This window comes from Anthonomus grandis, chromosome 3, assembly GCF_022605725.1.
Source record: "Anthonomus grandis grandis chromosome 3, icAntGran1.3, whole genome shotgun sequence".
Classification (NCBI taxonomy): domain Eukaryota; kingdom Metazoa; phylum Arthropoda; class Insecta; order Coleoptera; family Curculionidae; genus Anthonomus; species Anthonomus grandis.
The window spans coordinates 15,144,516-15,163,999 of NC_065548.1; the positions used below are offsets into that span (position 1 = coordinate 15,144,516).

Below are 19,484 nucleotides of genomic sequence, written 5' to 3' on the forward strand. Positions count from 1 at the left end.
GGATTAACAATTTGTTGAGTCTTAGTCCATCCTAATTTTAGATGCCAATTAATAACCATGTTAAAACCGTTTACAAATAAAAAAGTAATTTTCTGCCCATGTCTTATAAGCTTAAGAAGCTTTTTTAATAATTAAACTTAATGTCAATTATTATTTGACTTATAATGGTATTACCCTTACAATTTTCTGTCATAACCTTTCGGTAGAGATGGCCTCAGACAAGGTCTTTAACTGCGGTTTGAAGCTAAACATATTCTTCCGATCAGACAAGAGTTACCTGTTATACGAATTTCAATCAGTCTAGTTTTATTTTATATAGTATCTACTATATTGATTATGGACCACTGATTAACGTAAATAGTATTTTATTTTAACATAAATTACATTGCCACCAGACTAAAAGAATACACATATTTCATCAACTACAACTTATAGCTTAATAGGTTAAAAATTGTTTTTTCTTTTAAAAATAAATTACTTTTGAAAATAATAAAAAGTTTTATCACTCTTGGAAAAATTTTTTTTTTTTTATTTTTGTTTGCGCTTTTTAGTTGAACTTAAATAATCAGACACCTACGTTTTTCGCATTTGCATTTCTATGTTATATGAACTCTTTTACCTAGAATCATTCTTTGATTACCACCTTCAAAGATCATGGCATTGAAAAATACCTTGTAAAGAAAATGGGAGAAATTAGGTCAACGTACATACTTCCTTAGGTGCATAATGCAATATACAGTTATCGACAGAGTAGAAGAAAGAGAAGTTTTAAAAAATCTTGTGTGTCTGAGGGCTCAGACCCGTTTTTCTCTCTAGATTTTGCATAAACTTATCAATAGTGGTAAGAATAAATCCACATTGATCATCTGCTTTTTCATATGATATTCTTGATCTGGATAGATTTAAGCAAAACTTACTATTTATCTTTTAAAGCAAAAATACTTAATTTTTAACACTAACGTTTCATTATTTTCTTTTAAATATAATATTGGTTAAGCTGAAGTAATTGCATTACGTTGAGCCAGGAAATAAATAAAATAAATATGTATTTTGCTATTAAAGTGAAAAGTTTAATCATGTTCTGTATCTGAAGTTTATTTGCTAAATAATTGTTTTATCAAATGTTTTTTTGAACCACACTGTTTTGCCTACATATTTTTCAACAAAAAATATCTATTATTTTAGTCATGGCTTATATGGAAATGTTTGGGAATTGTTCTCATTCGAACGATCCGGAATTTATGCGTCACTCGGTGCATATGGTGCAGTCGCAATGGGGAACGCCCTCTATGATCGGCATGTCGAGTACTCAGTCTTTCCACTCGGCGATGCATACATCTAACAGCCGAAGCCATACTCTTTCTTTGCCTCCACATTCCAATCTTGATAGGTAAGTAACAATTTCTCGTTGGTGTTAGCAGGAAATTAACAAAGTCATAGTAAAGGTATTTAATAAAATTATTCTTACTAAGGAAAGGTTTTTTAGCAGAAAATGTTAATATCAATACAAATTATGCTTAGGTAGATTTTAACCGACAACTTGTCTCGTTACAAACAAATACATAATAGGTAAATTGTAACTTATATAAATATATCATTAATAGGTGTAGGAGGCATTGTGAAGTTTAAAACGAATATTTTTTAATCATATCTATGTTTCTTAACTTTTATAGATATCTTATCGAAATCTCTAGATATATAAGATACTTAATTTAGCATTAGGACATCCATAAAATGCCAAGGTTTTAAATTCCACAAAGAAAATCCATAATAAACGAAACCATAAAAATAATGAACAACCGAAGTAGTTTCCATTGCTACTGCATTTCCAATTAATACATATAATAAATGTCTTCTTAATCGTTTATTTAGTAAAAAAAACTAATACAAGTTAGGTTACAATGAGGTTACCTAATAATTATCATATTACATTAAAAAAAATATATGTAGTAAATAACTTTAATGCAAAATACCTAAATATACAAAAAAAAATCAACTTATAAATCACACATTTCATTACTCTCATCGCTTTCATCCGAATCAGACATTCCCACTGTTATAACTAAGGGTTCGACAGTTTCTTCTAGAAGATTATCGAGGGTCCACATCTTTTCTTCTTCTTTTATAGCCTGATTTACAGCATTGCTCCAGTTTTCTTGGGTAACGTTATCCACTGCTGCTTTCAGAAGTTCTCTGACATCTTTCAATTTAAAGGTTTTATTATTTCTAGCCACAAATCCTTTTACTTGAGCCCAAATTAACTCTATAGGATTTACTTCACAATGGTAAGGTAGCAAACGAAGTACAGTTATATTGTGTTGTTTTGCCATTTCTTTTATATTTTGATTTCTAAAAAAGCCTGACAGGAACTTTTTTTCAACATTTTTATCTTGCTAGCACTTGCTCACGGTTGTCCTTCGTTAAGCCAAGTTTCATCCAAATAATAAATGTTTCTTCTAAATATTTTCTTCTCCAACAGACTATTTCTTCTTTATCTATTAAAATAGATTTTCTATTTTGCTTTTGCCAAGAAAAATGTAATTCGTGTAAAATTTTCCATAATTTTTTTCTTCCCATTTCTGGTACATTTTCGTCTTCTTTTATAAGTGTCAAAATTTTATCGATAGTTGGGATTTCATTCTTAAAATAAAATGAATGTACTGTCCTCCTGATGATCTGCTTTGCTGTCTCATCAACTGCTATCGGCTTCCTACCGGCAGTTTTCTTTACACTCTTCTTAGGCAAGTTCTCACGGTTTTCACTTTTTCTGTCACTAAGAAGTCTGTAAATTGTTGCTTTACTTATGCCTGTCATATTGGCACATGTAGAAACTAGATTTCTATCAGTACTTAGAGGCATTTGATGCACAAGTGCATCATGTACGTTTAGTACTATAGTATAATACTTATACCTCCATATTTACCTACCTAGACAATATCTACTTATAAGGGTTAAAAAGAACTTGTTCATTAGGTACTTAAGTAATTCAAAGAATTTATGGCTAAAATTGGCCTATTGGCCTATTTCTTGCACTATTAAATAAACCCAACAAATGAAAACATTCAGGTCTTAATGTACTTGAAAAGTGGGACGCCAATGGTTTACGACCGTTTTATGGCTATCGACCCTTTCGTGTGCTCCTACGGATTAAGAAATAGACTATAAATGTCCGAGTTTATATTTTTTTAAATTGTGAACCTGTTGAAATCTTTAACGAAGTTGTATTTTTATTTAAATCCAGTGTAATTGCATTGATTGATATAAAGCCTTTATTTTTTTCAAAGAGATTTTAAGCCCAAATTATTAGTTTTTGAAGGTGGTAGACAATGGTACAGTGAAAACATCTTGTCGGACTTGCATTGTCTTATTTATTTAATGTAACACTTAAATAAATAAGAAAAAAAAATAAATAAGACAATGCAAGTCCGACAAGATGTTTTCCCCAAATTATTAATTATAAATTAAATATATTTTCTCTATTTTTTAGAGGTCCATCTCCCTTACATTCCCCGAACACCACCTCCTCCTCCTCAAGTACAAGTTCCGTCATTCCTCCCGCCTTACCTCCAAAACAGAAAAATCGCAAATCGAAATCACCTCCACCCACCCCTTCACCCAATATTTACCTGCAGGAGCCGAAAAGTGTCAGTCTCACTCCTTCGCCAAATCAGCTGAAAAGTTTACCTGACTTATTGGAACATACTGCCAGTAAGGGTAGTGAGGAACACGTAGAAACACCTGAGGTACGTTATGTTCAATTATAAATTTTGCATATGTAATAACATAGGTTTTCAAAGTTTCAAACAATTTATGTTATTTCATCACGTTCTCTTAATATTAGGAGATTAAGTTTATTTTTCGTCAAAATCTATAACAACCATGTTATCGGAATAATATTTTATTTAATATACAGGGTGTTTTATTTTAAATCCACCACGCGAATAACTCTGTAAAAACAAGTGATAACAAAAAATGACCTATACAAGTGTTGCACTGTACGATAGGAAAAAATAACGGTGCCCTTGTTGCGTGTGCGATTTAAAATTGTTAGTAATAATTCAAGAATTTGGCATATTTAAGTGTTCACAGAGTTTCCTTTTACCAAGCATTTAAAAATATCTATAGGAATTCCGTTTGGGGGCTTTCCCAATACTCATGTTTTTCCATCATAATGTTCCATCTGGTTAGTTTCTCACCTATGCCTATTAATCTTCTTCCATCTTTGTCCAGTAGAATGGTGGAGGTATTTTCTTTATTTCCATTCACTATTCAAAATATTAATTTGAAATGTTTGTTATACTAGGTCATAAAGAAAGATTACTGGCCTCACATTTACAATTGTTTTCGAAATATCAGAAAGAAACCTACGGAAAATACTTCTAAATTCTGCTAGTCACTAGTTTTTTTATGCATAAAAATTTATTTTATAACCGATTAAATAAAAAAGAGCAAGCTACCATCTGTCAAAAATAATCTTAATATACCCGACAAACGAAAAATCGATAAAACTGACAGTTTAATTTGGATCATTTTAATATTTCGAAGTTAATATAATACTCAGAAATTTAAAACTGAAAACGACCGGAGCTTACGGAAAAGGTTTACGAGTTTTGGAACGTGGAATGTGCAAGGCATTCGGACTAAGTTACTACATGAGGTGCTGAAGAAAATCAAGAGACTTAAATTAGAACAGTTATTACAGAAACAAAAAAGAAAGGGAAAGAAACGTTTAAAAATTTTGCTCATTTTTATTGTGGAGTAGGAAAAGACAGAATAGCAGCAGCAGCTTGTAATAAGACGTATAAGCATCTGATAAAGAAAAGGCTGTCAAGAAATATTAAGAACTGAGATGAAGCTCAAAGGACATGACTTTTAGTTATCGTGCATCTTATGAAGGTGAAAGATACGAGATAAAGGAGTCTATCGAGGAGCAAAGTGTGGATCTGATCACCATTTACTTAAGGCGCCACTACTATATACATTTAAAGGTCCAGGACGAAATGAAGATGAAAATTCAATGATACTGCAAGCCATCTCACCGAGGAGGTATAATCTACAAAGTTTTGAAAATAAGTCTACCCAGTCTCTATATCGAAAGAGGCTGAACTTGAAAAATTAACAGCGTTTGTTACTCCTCACTGATTATTACATATAATGAAATCATTAAATCACGTTCTTGATGAAGCATCAATAGAGACTATTGGAGAAGTGGAAGATATGAAAACTAGAAATAAATAGTGGAATAATGAAAATAAATAGAACGTAGAAGTTCTAATGAGAATAAATAGAACTTCTTGTGGGAAAAAAAAAAAAAAGATATGTTCAATAAATGGCTAGCAACAAAGGACTTTAACGATCAGCTACAGTACAACAGCTTTAATAACGAAATAAAAAAAGCGGTAAGTAAAGCAAAAAATGTGGAATAAAGCCTGGCATAAGGTAGAGCATTTTTTTGGGTAATGCCAGAAGTAATTATTATTGGGAAATGATTAAATATAAAGAATGCAGTATGTTGAATCTGATTTAAAAAAAAAACTGGGAAAGTAGTAGGTATTCTTCGTACTTTGGAAATATAGTATGGAAAAATGTGATCTCCTACTGCGAAGAAACTGAAATATCACCACAAGAAATAAAAAACATGCCAACGATGTAAAAAATTGGAAGGCTAAGGCTTAAAAATGGCCCTGACAAACTATTGATTATTGGCTTAAACTTTTAATTTATTCTCAGAGGCAAAGAGCTACTCTAGAATAGAAAACTGCATATGTTACGCTTAATAGTCGAATTCGGGCATTGCCCGAAAAAAATACGCAATTCTAGTTTTGAGCAAGAAATATTTCCCAAACAAGAAACAAATATTTTATATGACTTTTGAGCATTACAAAATAAATAAAACTAACTCACAGAAACTTGACTCTGTGAGTGGCGCGGTTTTCCATGAACGATTTTCAAACCTGATTGGAAATTTACGGCCATTATCAGAATGAAGTATTGACGGAGCTCCAAATAAACAAAAAATTTCTATTAGGTTTTTGGCAGTTTCTTCAGCAGTTTTACTTTTCATTGGGCGTAGAACACAAAACTTAGTCAAATGGTCTTGATAGTTCAAGATGAATTTGTAGTCTCCATCTGGGTCGGTCTGCATATCAATAAGATCAACTTGGCACCGAGAATTTATTAGTTTACTTAAAATAGGCTTAACAACGATTCCCTTTCTAGGTGCCGTTTTTTTCAGTTGACATATTTCACACAGTTTTAGGTATATGTTAATAGTTTCTCTAGTAATGTTCGCGTATTTTTTCTTTAACTCTTCTTCCAATGCTGAAACAAAGTGCATGCGTTATAAAATAATTCTAGATTGAGATCTAACGTGCCGGTACCGGTATCCGAATATGAACAGTTTTTATTTATATAATTAATTGTGATACGCCACTGTTCTGTTTGATCGTCAACTATCGTAGATAGATATTGACATTTCGTAGCTTACTACGGCTCGGAACTCGAAGAGAGAAGCGATCGTCGTCACGTCAACCATCTCCACGCGCTCTATGTGCAAGAGTGAAAGAAAAAATAATGTTGCGTTGTTCACGTGTTCAGCTCAACGGAGCCGTCGCGATTTGGAGGGGTTTTCTACCTTTCGATCTCTCTCTGTTACAGTCCACTATAACATAAACTTAACCATCACATTAAAGTTGTAAAATTGAACTTTTTGTGTTTTAATCCACCCGCAAGTAGAAAGATCCTGCCAAGCCTATTTGGAACAAAGGGAATTCTGCATTTTCAGAATAAATCTCGGTAATAAGACGTTATAGACAACCAATAACCTAAATATTAGTTTATTGGTTGCTAATAATTTTAACTAACCTTATAAGTTATTGTTAATTCTTGTCGTTATCCCACAATTTCCTGGCATTTGTTTGGATACTGGTAGCGGGAGGCATATTTACTAAATTAATTTAATATTGTACAACGCAAGTACCACCCGGACGCACCATAGCGTGCCGTCCCATTGGCTAGACAAGCCGTTAAAAACAGCTACATATTTCAGGATTCTATTGGGTGATTTAGTTTACAAATTGGTTTGTTTTAGTCCAGGTTGATTTTGATTAGCTTAAGTTAGTTTTTTTGATTATTCGACACGCTAAATCAAAACAAACCAGATCAAACCAACTTAAGGTAATCAAACCAACCTGAACTAACCCAAACTAATTTGTAAACTAAACCAGCCAATAGGATCTTGTAATATGTAGCTGTTTTTAACGGCTTGTCTAGCCAATGGGGCGGTACTTGCATTATACAATATTAACATTAGATTTAGTAAATAATTAGTGTTATTCCGAGACATACCTTTATGCCGTTTATGACCCGTAGAAATATGTGCCTGGTGAACGATAGGAAACACTTCATCCGTGGAAACAAAATATAGTATGGCATCAGAATCTTCTTTGCGTTTTTTAATTAACTTTTCCACGCTACTTATACTTATTATATCAAAACGCTTTATTCTTCTGTACTGTTTAGCAGATAGGGGTTTTGATTGGGCTTTGCGCAAATTTGCCTCCTTTACATCATTAAGTATAGTGAGGTAATGATCTTTCCCCATAAGATTATGTTTTTGAGTACCTGAAGCCTCCAATAACCAAACTAATTGTGACTCGAATTCAGCGTGTATTTTTATAGAGGTAAATGATTAAATAGCGTACTTAAAATAATTGTGATATTTATAATTTCACGAGCACAAACGAAATAAATTCAAAACAACAACATAAACATAACCCTACTTTTTAGCTGGGTTTGGGAGGCTGCAAAATAAGCAAAACTAGTGCTAATAACACAGAAATATACAGATTTAGTTCTATTCATTTCATATTGCGCAAAACTAGTTTTGTTTATTTTAAAATGCTCAATAGTCGTATAAAATACTTTTTTCAAATTTGGGAAATATTTCTTGCTCAAAACTAGAATTGCGTATATTTTTGGGGCAATGCCCGAATTCGACTATTGAGCGTAACACATATATCAGCTATCTATACAAGAGCAAAAGCGATAGAAATGCTTGGTGTAAGAAAGTTACCTTAAAGCCGAATTGAAGATTCTTGGGAAGAACGTTGAAGATCAGAGTGGCTTTCGTACTGATCGTTCTTATATAGACAATTTGTTCTGTCTAAAACAAACAATATTATAGAATGCAAAAAACGCTGAAATGGTATGCCCATGTGGAAAGGATGAGGTCCCCACCAACTGCAGGAAAAGAATAGACTAAGAAGATCGAGAAGAGCAGAAGTAAACTGTGTAAAGGAAGATAGAGTTCTTCAAACATATGACCAGAAAGCGTTGGAAACTAGGATGCGAGAAACAATAAGTTGTGGTCGGGGCCATAACAAACTCGTTGTTATATATTATATGAGCTTAAAACCTAGTGTCATCTATAGCAATGAACTTAATGTCTCAAGGTGAAATAGCTTGGTTGGGTTTTCTGCTCTAAAATACTTTAAAATCTCGAATGCTTGGATGTTAATGAAAGAATTTTGAAATCAAATAGTTAATTTGTTCTACAATTTTCGATCACTTTATTATTTTATACATGTTAATTAATTTTTTTAAGGCTACTCTTTTAAAATCGAGTCCCATCGAAGAAGATTTAATGGAAAAAATCAACGTTGATGACTACCTAGTACTGAAGAAGCCAGAAGAGGAGGGTCCAGAACTAAGGGGTGGTACCTTAGATGCCTTAATAATACAGGCGACCAAAGCAACGAAGAATGGAGGTAAACTTTTTTTTTTACTTGAGTGAATAATATTTTTAAAGCTTATTATCATCTTATAATCATTAATTTTACAACATTTTCTTCATTTTGGGTTTTTTAACATGCAGATAGTAAGGATCATGGTAGGTAAATTTGGCGGAATGTTGATAAATATGTCTCGACTGCACCTTTAGAATATTAGCCCAATTAGAGCTCTTTAAACCCTATTCTAATAGTCCCCTTTTTGTGGTACTTAATAACACATATTCTATAATATATATAACACTTAACACAACATTGCATGGTTAAATTAAACTATACTTGCATGTTCCTTACACCACTGTATTATATTCACTATACAGGGGCACTCAAAAGTCTCGTATAAAATTCATATGTCTTTCACGGTTTTATTTGTAGCAAAACGCTGAAACACGGGAAACACTTAAAGTTTGGTGACCTTTTGAGGCTATTTTGGACCTTTCAACAAATTACGCAATTTTGCCATCATGTTATTTGGCATTTGAGTCGAGCCTGTACATTGCGTTTGTTCCATATTTTTTCCTATTACTTTAAATTACATTTCTAATGGATAGATTGTCAAAAATATAATGCATTTTCTTTAAATGTTGAACTTAATTTTAAAAAGTGCTATTGTGAAGTTATTATTAAATTAAAGAAATTAATAAGAAGTATACAAATGTTCTGATCAAAAAACTCATTTATCTTGGAATAAAAATGTTGGTACATGACACTTTTATCCACTTGTATCTTCAATTATTTTTTTAAAGTCTCTAATAGAATGTCGTAAATTTACATTTAAAAATCTTGGAATTTTTGGTTTATTATCAATAATTCATGAAAACATTTTCACATTGGAGAAAAAGGTTATTTTTGTGTGCTTTTCTTAATTCTGATGTACTGAGTGAAAATGGACATTTTGCGAAGTCTGTTACATGTGTCTCATTGTTATCACTGAGCGCCTGCATATGAAATGTGTTTTCCTATTAATTGTGATCCTAAACATATTTACTTTTTTGATTTTAAGAGCTGTAACTATTGCTATTTATATGTTTTTTTAAATCTCAAATACAGTAGAATTATACGTTTGACCAACACGATAATATTAAATGACGCTTCTCTTGTTATATTATACCGCAGATTTAACACGACAATTTAATAGAGATAATTTGTTTCGTTATATCTGTGATTATACAGTAATGTTCGGATGTAACGAACTCTAAGAAATCATTCAAATTGGTTCGTTTTATCATCGTTCATAAATTATGGGCACATTTTGTGTACTAATATACAAAGTAAATTAAAGTAAAACCATTTGATAAATAAGAATGTATTTCTTTAAATAAAAAAGATTTATATATGTATATAGACATACTACCGAAAACTAATAAGTCTAAATTCTAAATGTGCATACATAATGTATATTTAATGAGAAATTAACGTTAATATATTGTTAATCGAAAACACTAATAAAAAAATCACAACACCTAAATTTACTTTATGTAATCAGTAATTTTTGATTGAGTAATATTCCTGCTACAAAAATAAATGTTGCTTATGTATCTTTCAAGATTACAATATATGGTCACATACTTGGCGTGACTCCAAATTTCTGACATTTTTATTGTCATTTCAGGAACGTTGGAACGTCTACGTTAAAATCATCCTCATCAAGTCCTTCCTCCTCTTCATCGCTTAGAACCATATTTGAAGTTATTTACTCCACAATTTTATCATCCGTCAAAATTTCTCTTGTAACCATATCGTTTTTCAACCATTGATTCAGTGGCATGTCATCATCTAACTCTGATATTCAAACTCCTTTCTTGAAAATCCCCCATGCTTCAACAACAAACTTTTTGTCATGCCATATGAACAATATTTATAGGATCTAAAAGGTCTATAGAGTAATTTTTGTTTGTGTTCATTGCATTTAACATTTTCATAAGAGCAATTTTTCTGTAATTACAATTTAAAGGATGTTTTGAATTGTGTTTGGCGCTGTGAATACCACACAAAAAGTTCGTTATAAATGGAAAAAATGTTCTAGATCGGTAAAAATAGGTTCGCTAAATACGCTATAAGCGGAATCGTTATAACCGGTAAAAAAATACATTAGACTTATGGAGGATTTTTCGTGAAACAAAAAAAAAATCGCTATAAAAGGGTTCGTTCTAAGCGGACTTGACTGTACTTAGCAATTAAAAAATGTTTTCTAATTAAAAATATTCAATCAACATTTTTTTCTTGTTATTTTAGTAGAAAATTACATAGCCTTGTGATTCAAAAAAAGATCGTTCCTGGCTCTAAATGTGAATAGAATTCTAGTGTATATATGTTATAATGTTAAGGCATCAATGTAGAAATCCACATACCGAGTGTTATACATCCTACCTTAATAAAAATACATTTGGAGGCTTCCAATTTATTTTAGTAATATGTTAAAATCACGTTTTTTTATATGAAGGATTCTCATTGGGCCGATATTATTTCATATGCTATTCTGCAAAACTGTTTATGTTCTTTGATTTTTTAATTTCTTTGGCTTTAGGCATTTTTCTTGAATTTTTGGTAAGAGTTTTCAGAATAAATGCGAAATGAGTAAATATATTGGGATTTAAATAGTAATTTAAAACTCTGATGGTTCTGATGTGTCAGTTTTTAGAAGATGTAATGTATCTTTTTTTTCTGGTTCCATCTTTTCCAGGCTGTGTCTCTTAACAGGTAGACATCGCAAATTCTGTGAAAACTGCGAAAATATATATCTTAGTCATAGAGTTATAAACTATTTTCTGTAAGCTTTAAGTAATTCAAAATATAACTAACCAGCACCTTATGCATTATCATAGTTACATTGAAAATTGAAGATTTTTTTAACTTTAATAAACTGCCGGGACAAAATATACTCGGGTTTTTTTTCATTTTTATATACTAGCAAGACTTAATAATTTATAACGTTTGCTACTATTAATGTTTCCTAGACTTCTTTGTGTTTACTTTTTATGTATATATTTAATTAGCCCCTATTTCATATCTAATCTGGTTTTGTCATATTTGTTTTGTATATTCTTTTTAGTTTTCGCATACCAGGAAGCGTTTCAGACAACCTACCGCACCTTCATTAGCCCTCTGGACCTAATCACAAAATTAATTAGGAGATACAATCACTTTTATTACCAGAAGGATACAAAACCTGTATCTAGAGGGGCATTTTCTCTTATTGTTAGAGTTGTTAGTGACTTGACGTAAGTTTTTTAAGATTAATATTATTTTAACTTACTGAATGTTCATATTTTTACAGAAGTTTAGATTTGGATGTGACGTTAACAATTAAACTTATGAACTTTGTTCAGCATTTAATATCATGCGGTGAATTAGTCTTAGCGAAATCTTTACGGGTAAAACTGTTAGAGAGACACGCAGCAAAACAACAGTCAATAAGGTAATAATTTAATTTAGCTATATACCTATATAATTATTTAATATAAATTCCATAACTTTTTCGTCGTAGGAAAATGTATGGAAAGATATAGTAATGTTCGTAAGGGTGGTCACTTTTAACGTGTTCTCTATAGGGAAATCGTAATAAAAATTGTTTTGGTTGTAATAACTGCATAGGTGCTTTAGTGCTCCAAAATGGCCAACGTTGGAGTTATTTTCTGGGAACACTATTTACTTTAAAATTATTTTTTTAATTTTTTTTCGATATTTGAAACTTCCTAAATCCTTTGGCGCCATTGCGAAAGTTATACTAATTGTTCAGTTGATTTTTTCATAAATTCCAATTTTTCAAAAATCCAGTTTGACTTAAAAATAGGAATTTTAAATAGACTGGATTTCAGTTTTTGCTTTTTTTCCTTCTTTTTATGTCCTGGACAAGTTTCATTAAGATCTAAAATAGTTGGATTTGCCGGGAAAACTAGGGGAGGTAGGTGTTGCTTGAAGATGAGCAATCTTGGTATTTGTTCTGGGAAAACTATTTACTTTAAAATTATTTTCTTAACTTTTTTAAAGTCTGATACCTTCTTAATCGTTTGCTACCATTGGAAAGTTGTAGGAACGATATTTTTAATATTTATATGGCTTTACAGTTGGAAAAAAATCATTTTTCACTTTAAATTTTATTTTTATAAAAAGTATTTGGATTTATGTTTATTCGATTTCTACAGGTTCTTTGGGTTCTAAACGTCCTGGAGAAGTTTTATTTAGATCCGAAATAATTGAATTTTCTGGTGAGGGGTGGCCAACTTTGGATTTTTTCTGTGGAAAAACTATTAACTCTAAAATTATTTTTTCAACGTTGTTAGAATATTTGGGTCTTTCCGAATATTTTTATAATACTGGGAAAGTTGAAGGATTGATATTTTCTGAGATATGATCCTTCAAAATTGAGAAAAAATCGATTTTTACTTGAAAAAATTTCAAAGGGATCTTTGAGTTCCTATAAATTTTCTGAAGACGTATCATTAAAATCTAAAATAGTTGGGTTTGCTGGATAAACTATCCATACGATAGTTCGATAGTTTATCCAGGTCTAGTCCATTGATGCTCACATATGGACAACTTTGACATTTTTTTTTCTGGAAAAACTATTAACTTTAAAATTATTTTTTCTTGTTTAACTTTGTTAGAATATATGAGATCTTCTGAATCGCTGGTACCACTGGGAAAGTCGTAAGACCAATATTTTGTACGATATATCTCTTCAAAGTTGGGAAAAAATCGACTTTAACCTGAAAATTATAATTTTCTCTATAGACGTTGGATTTAATTCTTTTCCATTTTTATAAGTTCGTTGTTCCTCTTAACGTTCTGGAGGAATTTGATTAAAACCAGAAATAGTTGGATTTTCTGGGAAGGAGAGGGGGGAGGTAGCGGGTTTTTCTGAGATATTACCCTTTAAAGTTGGGAAAAAATTAACTTTTACTTGAAAATTGCATATTGAATTTTTTAATAGACTTTGGATTTAGGTTTTTCGAGTTTTTTTCATTTTTTTCATTTGTATGGGGTTTTTGAGTTCTTATTAATGTCCTAAAGAAGATATTTGTACAGCGTAGTTTGTCAAAATATTAGTTTATTATTTTTTTTATTAGTTTGATGAATTTTGAATATTACGCCTGGTCTGTTGATAGCAGGCAGGTAACATAGTTAAAAATAACGAAAACCTTTATAAAAAAAAGAGATTACCGTCCTCATGAAAACACAGTTTTAGTCACTTCACTTACTTGGTGCATTTTGACAAATCTGGTTGACTGCTAGCTCTGCGAGAATCTACCATCACCCTCCAATGTTATACTGTTACAGCATTAAATTACGCTTTGAAAGGGATCTGGAGAATCCCAACTTTTGCCTATTTTGCTAAAATATTTAAAAATTTCCTTGGTATAAACATTCCTTTTAAAACTTCCTATTTACGGGACTGCTGACTGAGCCAAACACTATAATTAACATTGCCTTTCTTATAAATGACTTCAAAGTCAAACTGCTGTAACCGCAATATTTATCTGGCAAGTCTTCCTGTTGGCTTTTTCAGACTATGATGATCTGTTATCACTTTAAAGGAGTAAACCTCTAGTAAAGTAAGGTCACAATTTTTGAAAAGCATAAATTATGCCCAACAGTTGTCTCTTGGTGGTGGAAAAATTTCTCTCTGCTTTAGAAAGAGATCGAGATATGTAACAGATAACATGTTCGCCATTGTCAGGCTCCTGAGATAATACGGAAATGTGGTCACAAAAATTTGTTGCTGTATGAAGCGGTGATTGAGTAAAATGAGTTGAAGTAGGCCGACATGAACAAGAGCAACCTAGATTAACAGATACAATCAAAAGAATCACATTGGGTGAAAAATCTCTCTCTCTGAAATGATGATCCAGAAGGGAGTTTTCTCTCCAGGAAATGCTTCAACCACAATTGGCACCAGCAAGATTTCCTCAACGCTCATTGTCAACGTTCGCTTAGCCATTTCTAATATATCAATAAAGGAATTTAGTGGAAAGGGCAAATTGATTACCTCTTCTCAAAAATCAGGATGAAATTCAAATAACCTCTTTAAACGACCTTGTGTATGTAGCGTCTTAGACCGAAACCTCTTTGTTAATACTTAATTTTATTTATTTATTTATTCATTGCGAGATTTACGAGAAACCCCATTTTTACAAAAAAAAAAAGAGAATAATCCTAATAAACCAAACCCCAAGTACAACAAGAAGTAAATAGTCCTGAAAGCAACACGATGAGATAATATGTCTTAATGTATTCAGTTGACTCACATTAAACAATATGCCTAATAGCCCTAGATAAAAATCTTCTCAAGATAGACATTAACATATTAAAAACATCTATTTTTTTACTAATAGAATTTAACAATCTAAGAGATCTATCTACGGGAGAGTGCTTTCCATAATTTGTCAAGTGATGTTGTATGAAAAATAGATTTGAGTGACGCAGTGATCGATTTGGAAGGTTTAAGCGAATTTGAGACAATAGTTGAGGACAATCCGATTTTCCATTAATTAATTTGAAAATAAAACCATTTGTTGCAAATAATAGTAAGGTGGCCATACAACCGCAGCATATTCCAACCCAGACCTGACCAGTGACGTAAATAGGCTTTTATGACAGATAAAGAGAAATCACCCAATTCCTTATCACTAGACAATAATCTTCATATCTTCAAGAGAAATTTCTGAAACATGCTCATTAAAAGATAATCTTTCATCAAAATAAACACCATGATCCCTTCACTAGGGATTCACTAAGCCTTGATATGGCACTTTCGAATAAACTATATTTTCCTGTATAAATATCAATTTCATTATTAGGGTTCAACTCTATTGTATCAAACATTGGCAACTATTAAGTTTTTCCAATTTCAAATATAAGGTTAGACGTTGACGCTTTTCCACCATTTTACCAGTAGTGATAGCACCCTAAGACAACAGTTCAACATACTCGAGTTTGACCAGTTGTAATTTATTTATAACCATTTTTAAATACCTCGCGAATATCATGATGTCCGTTGGTTTTTGCCAGAGTCATGAAACGTACTTACACAAAGACATCATGAACCGAAAAAAACTTTATGGAAGATTTATAGAAGTTCCTTGTATGTATTGTGTAGTGTGATGTATCCTGACCAACTAAACCGCTAAGAAGGTACGGTCTACACCATGCAACCTGAGACTTAGTCTAATAATGCGTATCTTGCTCATATTGTTTGTTTTCTCATGACTCAAAAGTCGCAAGTAATATTCTTCGCTCTCCAGTAGTAAATATCGTCAGAAAATTAAGCGAAGGCAAGAGATGGATAAGCGGTATGATAAAAGACCAAAAACCTTCATAAAAATTATAGCCAAATAACTTGAGAAAAAGTAACATAAAAAAATAAGTCGTCTTTGCAGACTCTTAACTTGAGTCGCTAACAACACAACTTTTTTTTTTTAATTTAATCGTTGCTTTAACCCTCACCGTATAGGATAATTCTAATAGAGAGTACTTTAAAAGTGACTACCCTGTTTTCTAAAATACATAAAACTTCCAATTATGCAAAACAATAATTACTTCAATATTTCTTTTTTAGATACTCATATATAAGTAGTCTAACCTTAAGTGCACGAAATGCAACTCTCATCGACTTTAAATCTGAACATATCGCCGAACAAATGACCTTATTAGATGCGGAATTGTTTATGAAAATTGAAATACCCGAGGTTCTTATCTGGGCCCAAGAACAGAGCGAGGAAAGAAGTCCAAACTTGACCAGGTTTACCGAACATTTCAATAAAATGTCCTATTGGTGAGAACTTAGAATGATTAATTGTGAATCCTAGTTTTACATCATATTTCGATTTTTTAGGACAAGAACTAAAATTCTAACGGCAGAAACGAAAGAACTAAGAGAAAAGTATTTCGTTAAATTTATCAAAATCATGAAACATCTTAGGAAAATTAATAATTTTAACTCGTATTTGGCTTTGCTGAGTGCACTGGATTCCGCGCCTATAGAAAGATTAGAGTGGCAGAAACACGTGCAGGAAGGATTGAAGGAGTATTGTGCACTGATTGATAGCAGTGGGAGCTTTAGGGCTTATAGGAATGCTCTGGCTGAAGCTCAACCCCCTTGCATACCATATATGTAAGTATAACTTTTTTTATTTCAAACAAGCTTACAATAATTCATAGAATTTTTTTGTGCACATATTCGTATGTTGTATGTTATGCCACAATAATGGTATGTTAGCCAGTAACAACAATTAATAACAATATAAATATCAAGCGTAATGTAATTTTCATTAAGATTTTTTAATCATTGCTTTTATGTGATCTAAGCAAAGCATTTAATTGCGTCTCCTACTGGTGTTTGCCGCAGAAGATGAAATATTATAATTTCAGTAAAGAAAGTACTGGACTGCTGGGGTCATATCTTGATGAACTTTACCAATTAGTGAAAGTAGGTATCGTCTGCACCCTCACCACTAGAAGTTGGGGTTGCGCAAGGATCTTGTAAAATTCTCGGACAGCGCTTTCTTTCATGACTATGTAAGACTATATAAAAAAGTTTATCAAAGGACTCTAAAAGCGGCAAAAGACATTTACTATAACAGGAGACTGGCAAAGTCTGGTAATGTCGCTAAAGAATCATAGTCGATTGTTAATAATCTGAGAAATAAACCCTCTAAGTCCAATACTATCTCTACCTCTCCTGAGAACCTCAACAATTATTTTGTAAATGTAGCGAAGAATCTAATGAGTACCATAGCTCCTACCCACGATCCACTTTCTTATCTTTCTAGTGCAGGTGAGAATTTACACAGTTTTTTCCTTACGCCAATAGTATTACCTGAGCTTCGCAGTACGATTAGGGAAATCAAACATAGGGCCTCTTCTGGAACCGATGGACTCGCGTTGAACATGTTTCTAAACCTGCCAGAGTGTACATTAAACCATCTTACAAATTTAATCAACCTGTCTTTTCGAAAAGGAGTTTTTCCCAACTGCCTTAATAAGGCAATAATAATCCCTCTATATAAAGGAAGAGATAAAGATCAGTCTTCTAATTATCGCTCAATTGCTTTTCTTCCCACACTATCAAAAATTATCACTCACTCCTCAACAATTTGGATTTTTAAAAAACAAATGCACAAATGATGCTATGTTTTCCCTTTTTAATCATGTATACTGTAGCTTAAACAACCAACATCCTACATCAAAAATCTTCTGTGATTTTTCTAAAGCTTTTGATTGCGTAAACCATGATATCTTAATAAAAAAGTTGCAACACTACGGGTTTAGAGGTATGCCCCTCGAATGGTTTAAGTCATATCTCAATAACAGGAGTCAGTTTGTGAGGATTGATACTACGATGTCTTCTTGCAAGCCAATAGAATGTGAAGTGCCTCAAGGTTCAGTGCTTGGCCATATTTTGTTTCTCATATTTATCAATAATATCGCTAGTCTGAATATTAAAGGAAGAACCTGCCTATTCGCGGATGATACTAGTTTTACCTGGAGCAATCCGGATATTGCCGAACTTCATAAAATCATATCAAGTGATTTAACTTCTATCAAAGCATGGTGCGACTCTAATCTTCTATGCTTTAACATCTCCAAAACTAAAGTTTTGTCCTATAAAAATAATTTGCAATCTTTTGTACTGGATAACGCAACCATTGACGAAGCCGACTCAGTGAAATTTTTGGGGCTTACTGTTGACAAGTCGTTAAAATGGGACATGCACATTAACCCTTTAACAAGAAAATTAAGCTCCGCTTGTTTTGCGCTAAGATCAATTTCCAAGGAGCTTAGCCTCTCAACCTCTATAACAGTGTATTTTTCCCTCTTTGAATCACACCTTCGTTACGCCCTTCCTTTTTGGAGTGTGTGTAGTGTCACTCAATTTGACAAAATATTCAGACTTCAAAAGAGAGCTTTGCGTTAGACTTAATTATAGAGCTCATTGCCAGGATTTCTTTAAAAAATTTAATATCCTAACTTTGTCGTCACTACTTATATCTGAGTCCGTTTGTCTGATTCGCAAGCACATTTCATCAAATTCAGATAGGCCATCCCATAATTATCATCTCAGAAACGCGGAGTATGATTTATATCTGCCTACTCCACATTCAAAATTGGCAAAAAACTCTATATTGTACAAAGCAAAAAAAAATGCACAATCATTTGCCATTGAACATCAAGTCCATCACATCTTTTCCTACTTTCCGTAAGGCATTAAAATCATCCCTACTGGAGAGAGCTACTCGGTAAACGATTTTTTTTAATACTTAATTTTAACGTCACACACACAGACTGATTTTTATTGTTTTTATATGTACTGTTTTATGTAGCTAGTAGCTATGGAGTGTTTTGTTTATTTGTTTATTTATTCATACTTTTGACCACATACAATTATTGATTTGTATAAGTTTGTATATTTGTTTTATTTTATTTTTGTGTGTTGTGTTTGTTTTTGTGTTTTACTTTAGTTATCAGCTTTGTCTACAAATTGTAAAATTTTTTGACAATAAAGCGATGATTCATTCACAGCACTATAAAATATGGTATAATGAGGTTGCTCGGTCTTGGATACCGGGATGATTGCAGACTTGCTTTTGCTAGTATAGGCATTTTAACATTTCCTGCAAGGCATATCCAGCAAAGTCTCTTTTATATAAAACAAAATGAACACATATTTAGAAATCCTAAGGACTATCATGACTT

General features: G+C 32.1%; 1 protein-coding gene across 6 annotated transcripts in view; it reads left to right on the forward strand.

The window, feature by feature from the left end:
* The window catches only part of LOC126734349 (guanine nucleotide-releasing factor 2), a 103,060-nt gene that overhangs the window by 66,096 nt on the left and 17,480 nt on the right, over nt 1–19,484 (forward strand). For all 6 annotated transcript variants that reach the window (XM_050437935.1, XM_050437934.1, XM_050437932.1 and 3 more), the window contains 7 exons: nt 1,186–1,390; nt 3,488–3,743; nt 8,606–8,768; nt 11,842–12,010; nt 12,067–12,207; nt 16,348–16,563; nt 16,624–16,902. In XM_050437935.1, the coding sequence (XP_050293892.1) occupies nt 1,186–1,390; nt 3,488–3,743; nt 8,606–8,768; nt 11,842–12,010; nt 12,067–12,207; nt 16,348–16,563; nt 16,624–16,902 (1,429 nt within the window). The remainder of the gene's footprint in view (nt 1–1,185; nt 1,391–3,487; nt 3,744–8,605; nt 8,769–11,841; nt 12,011–12,066; nt 12,208–16,347; nt 16,564–16,623; nt 16,903–19,484) is intronic.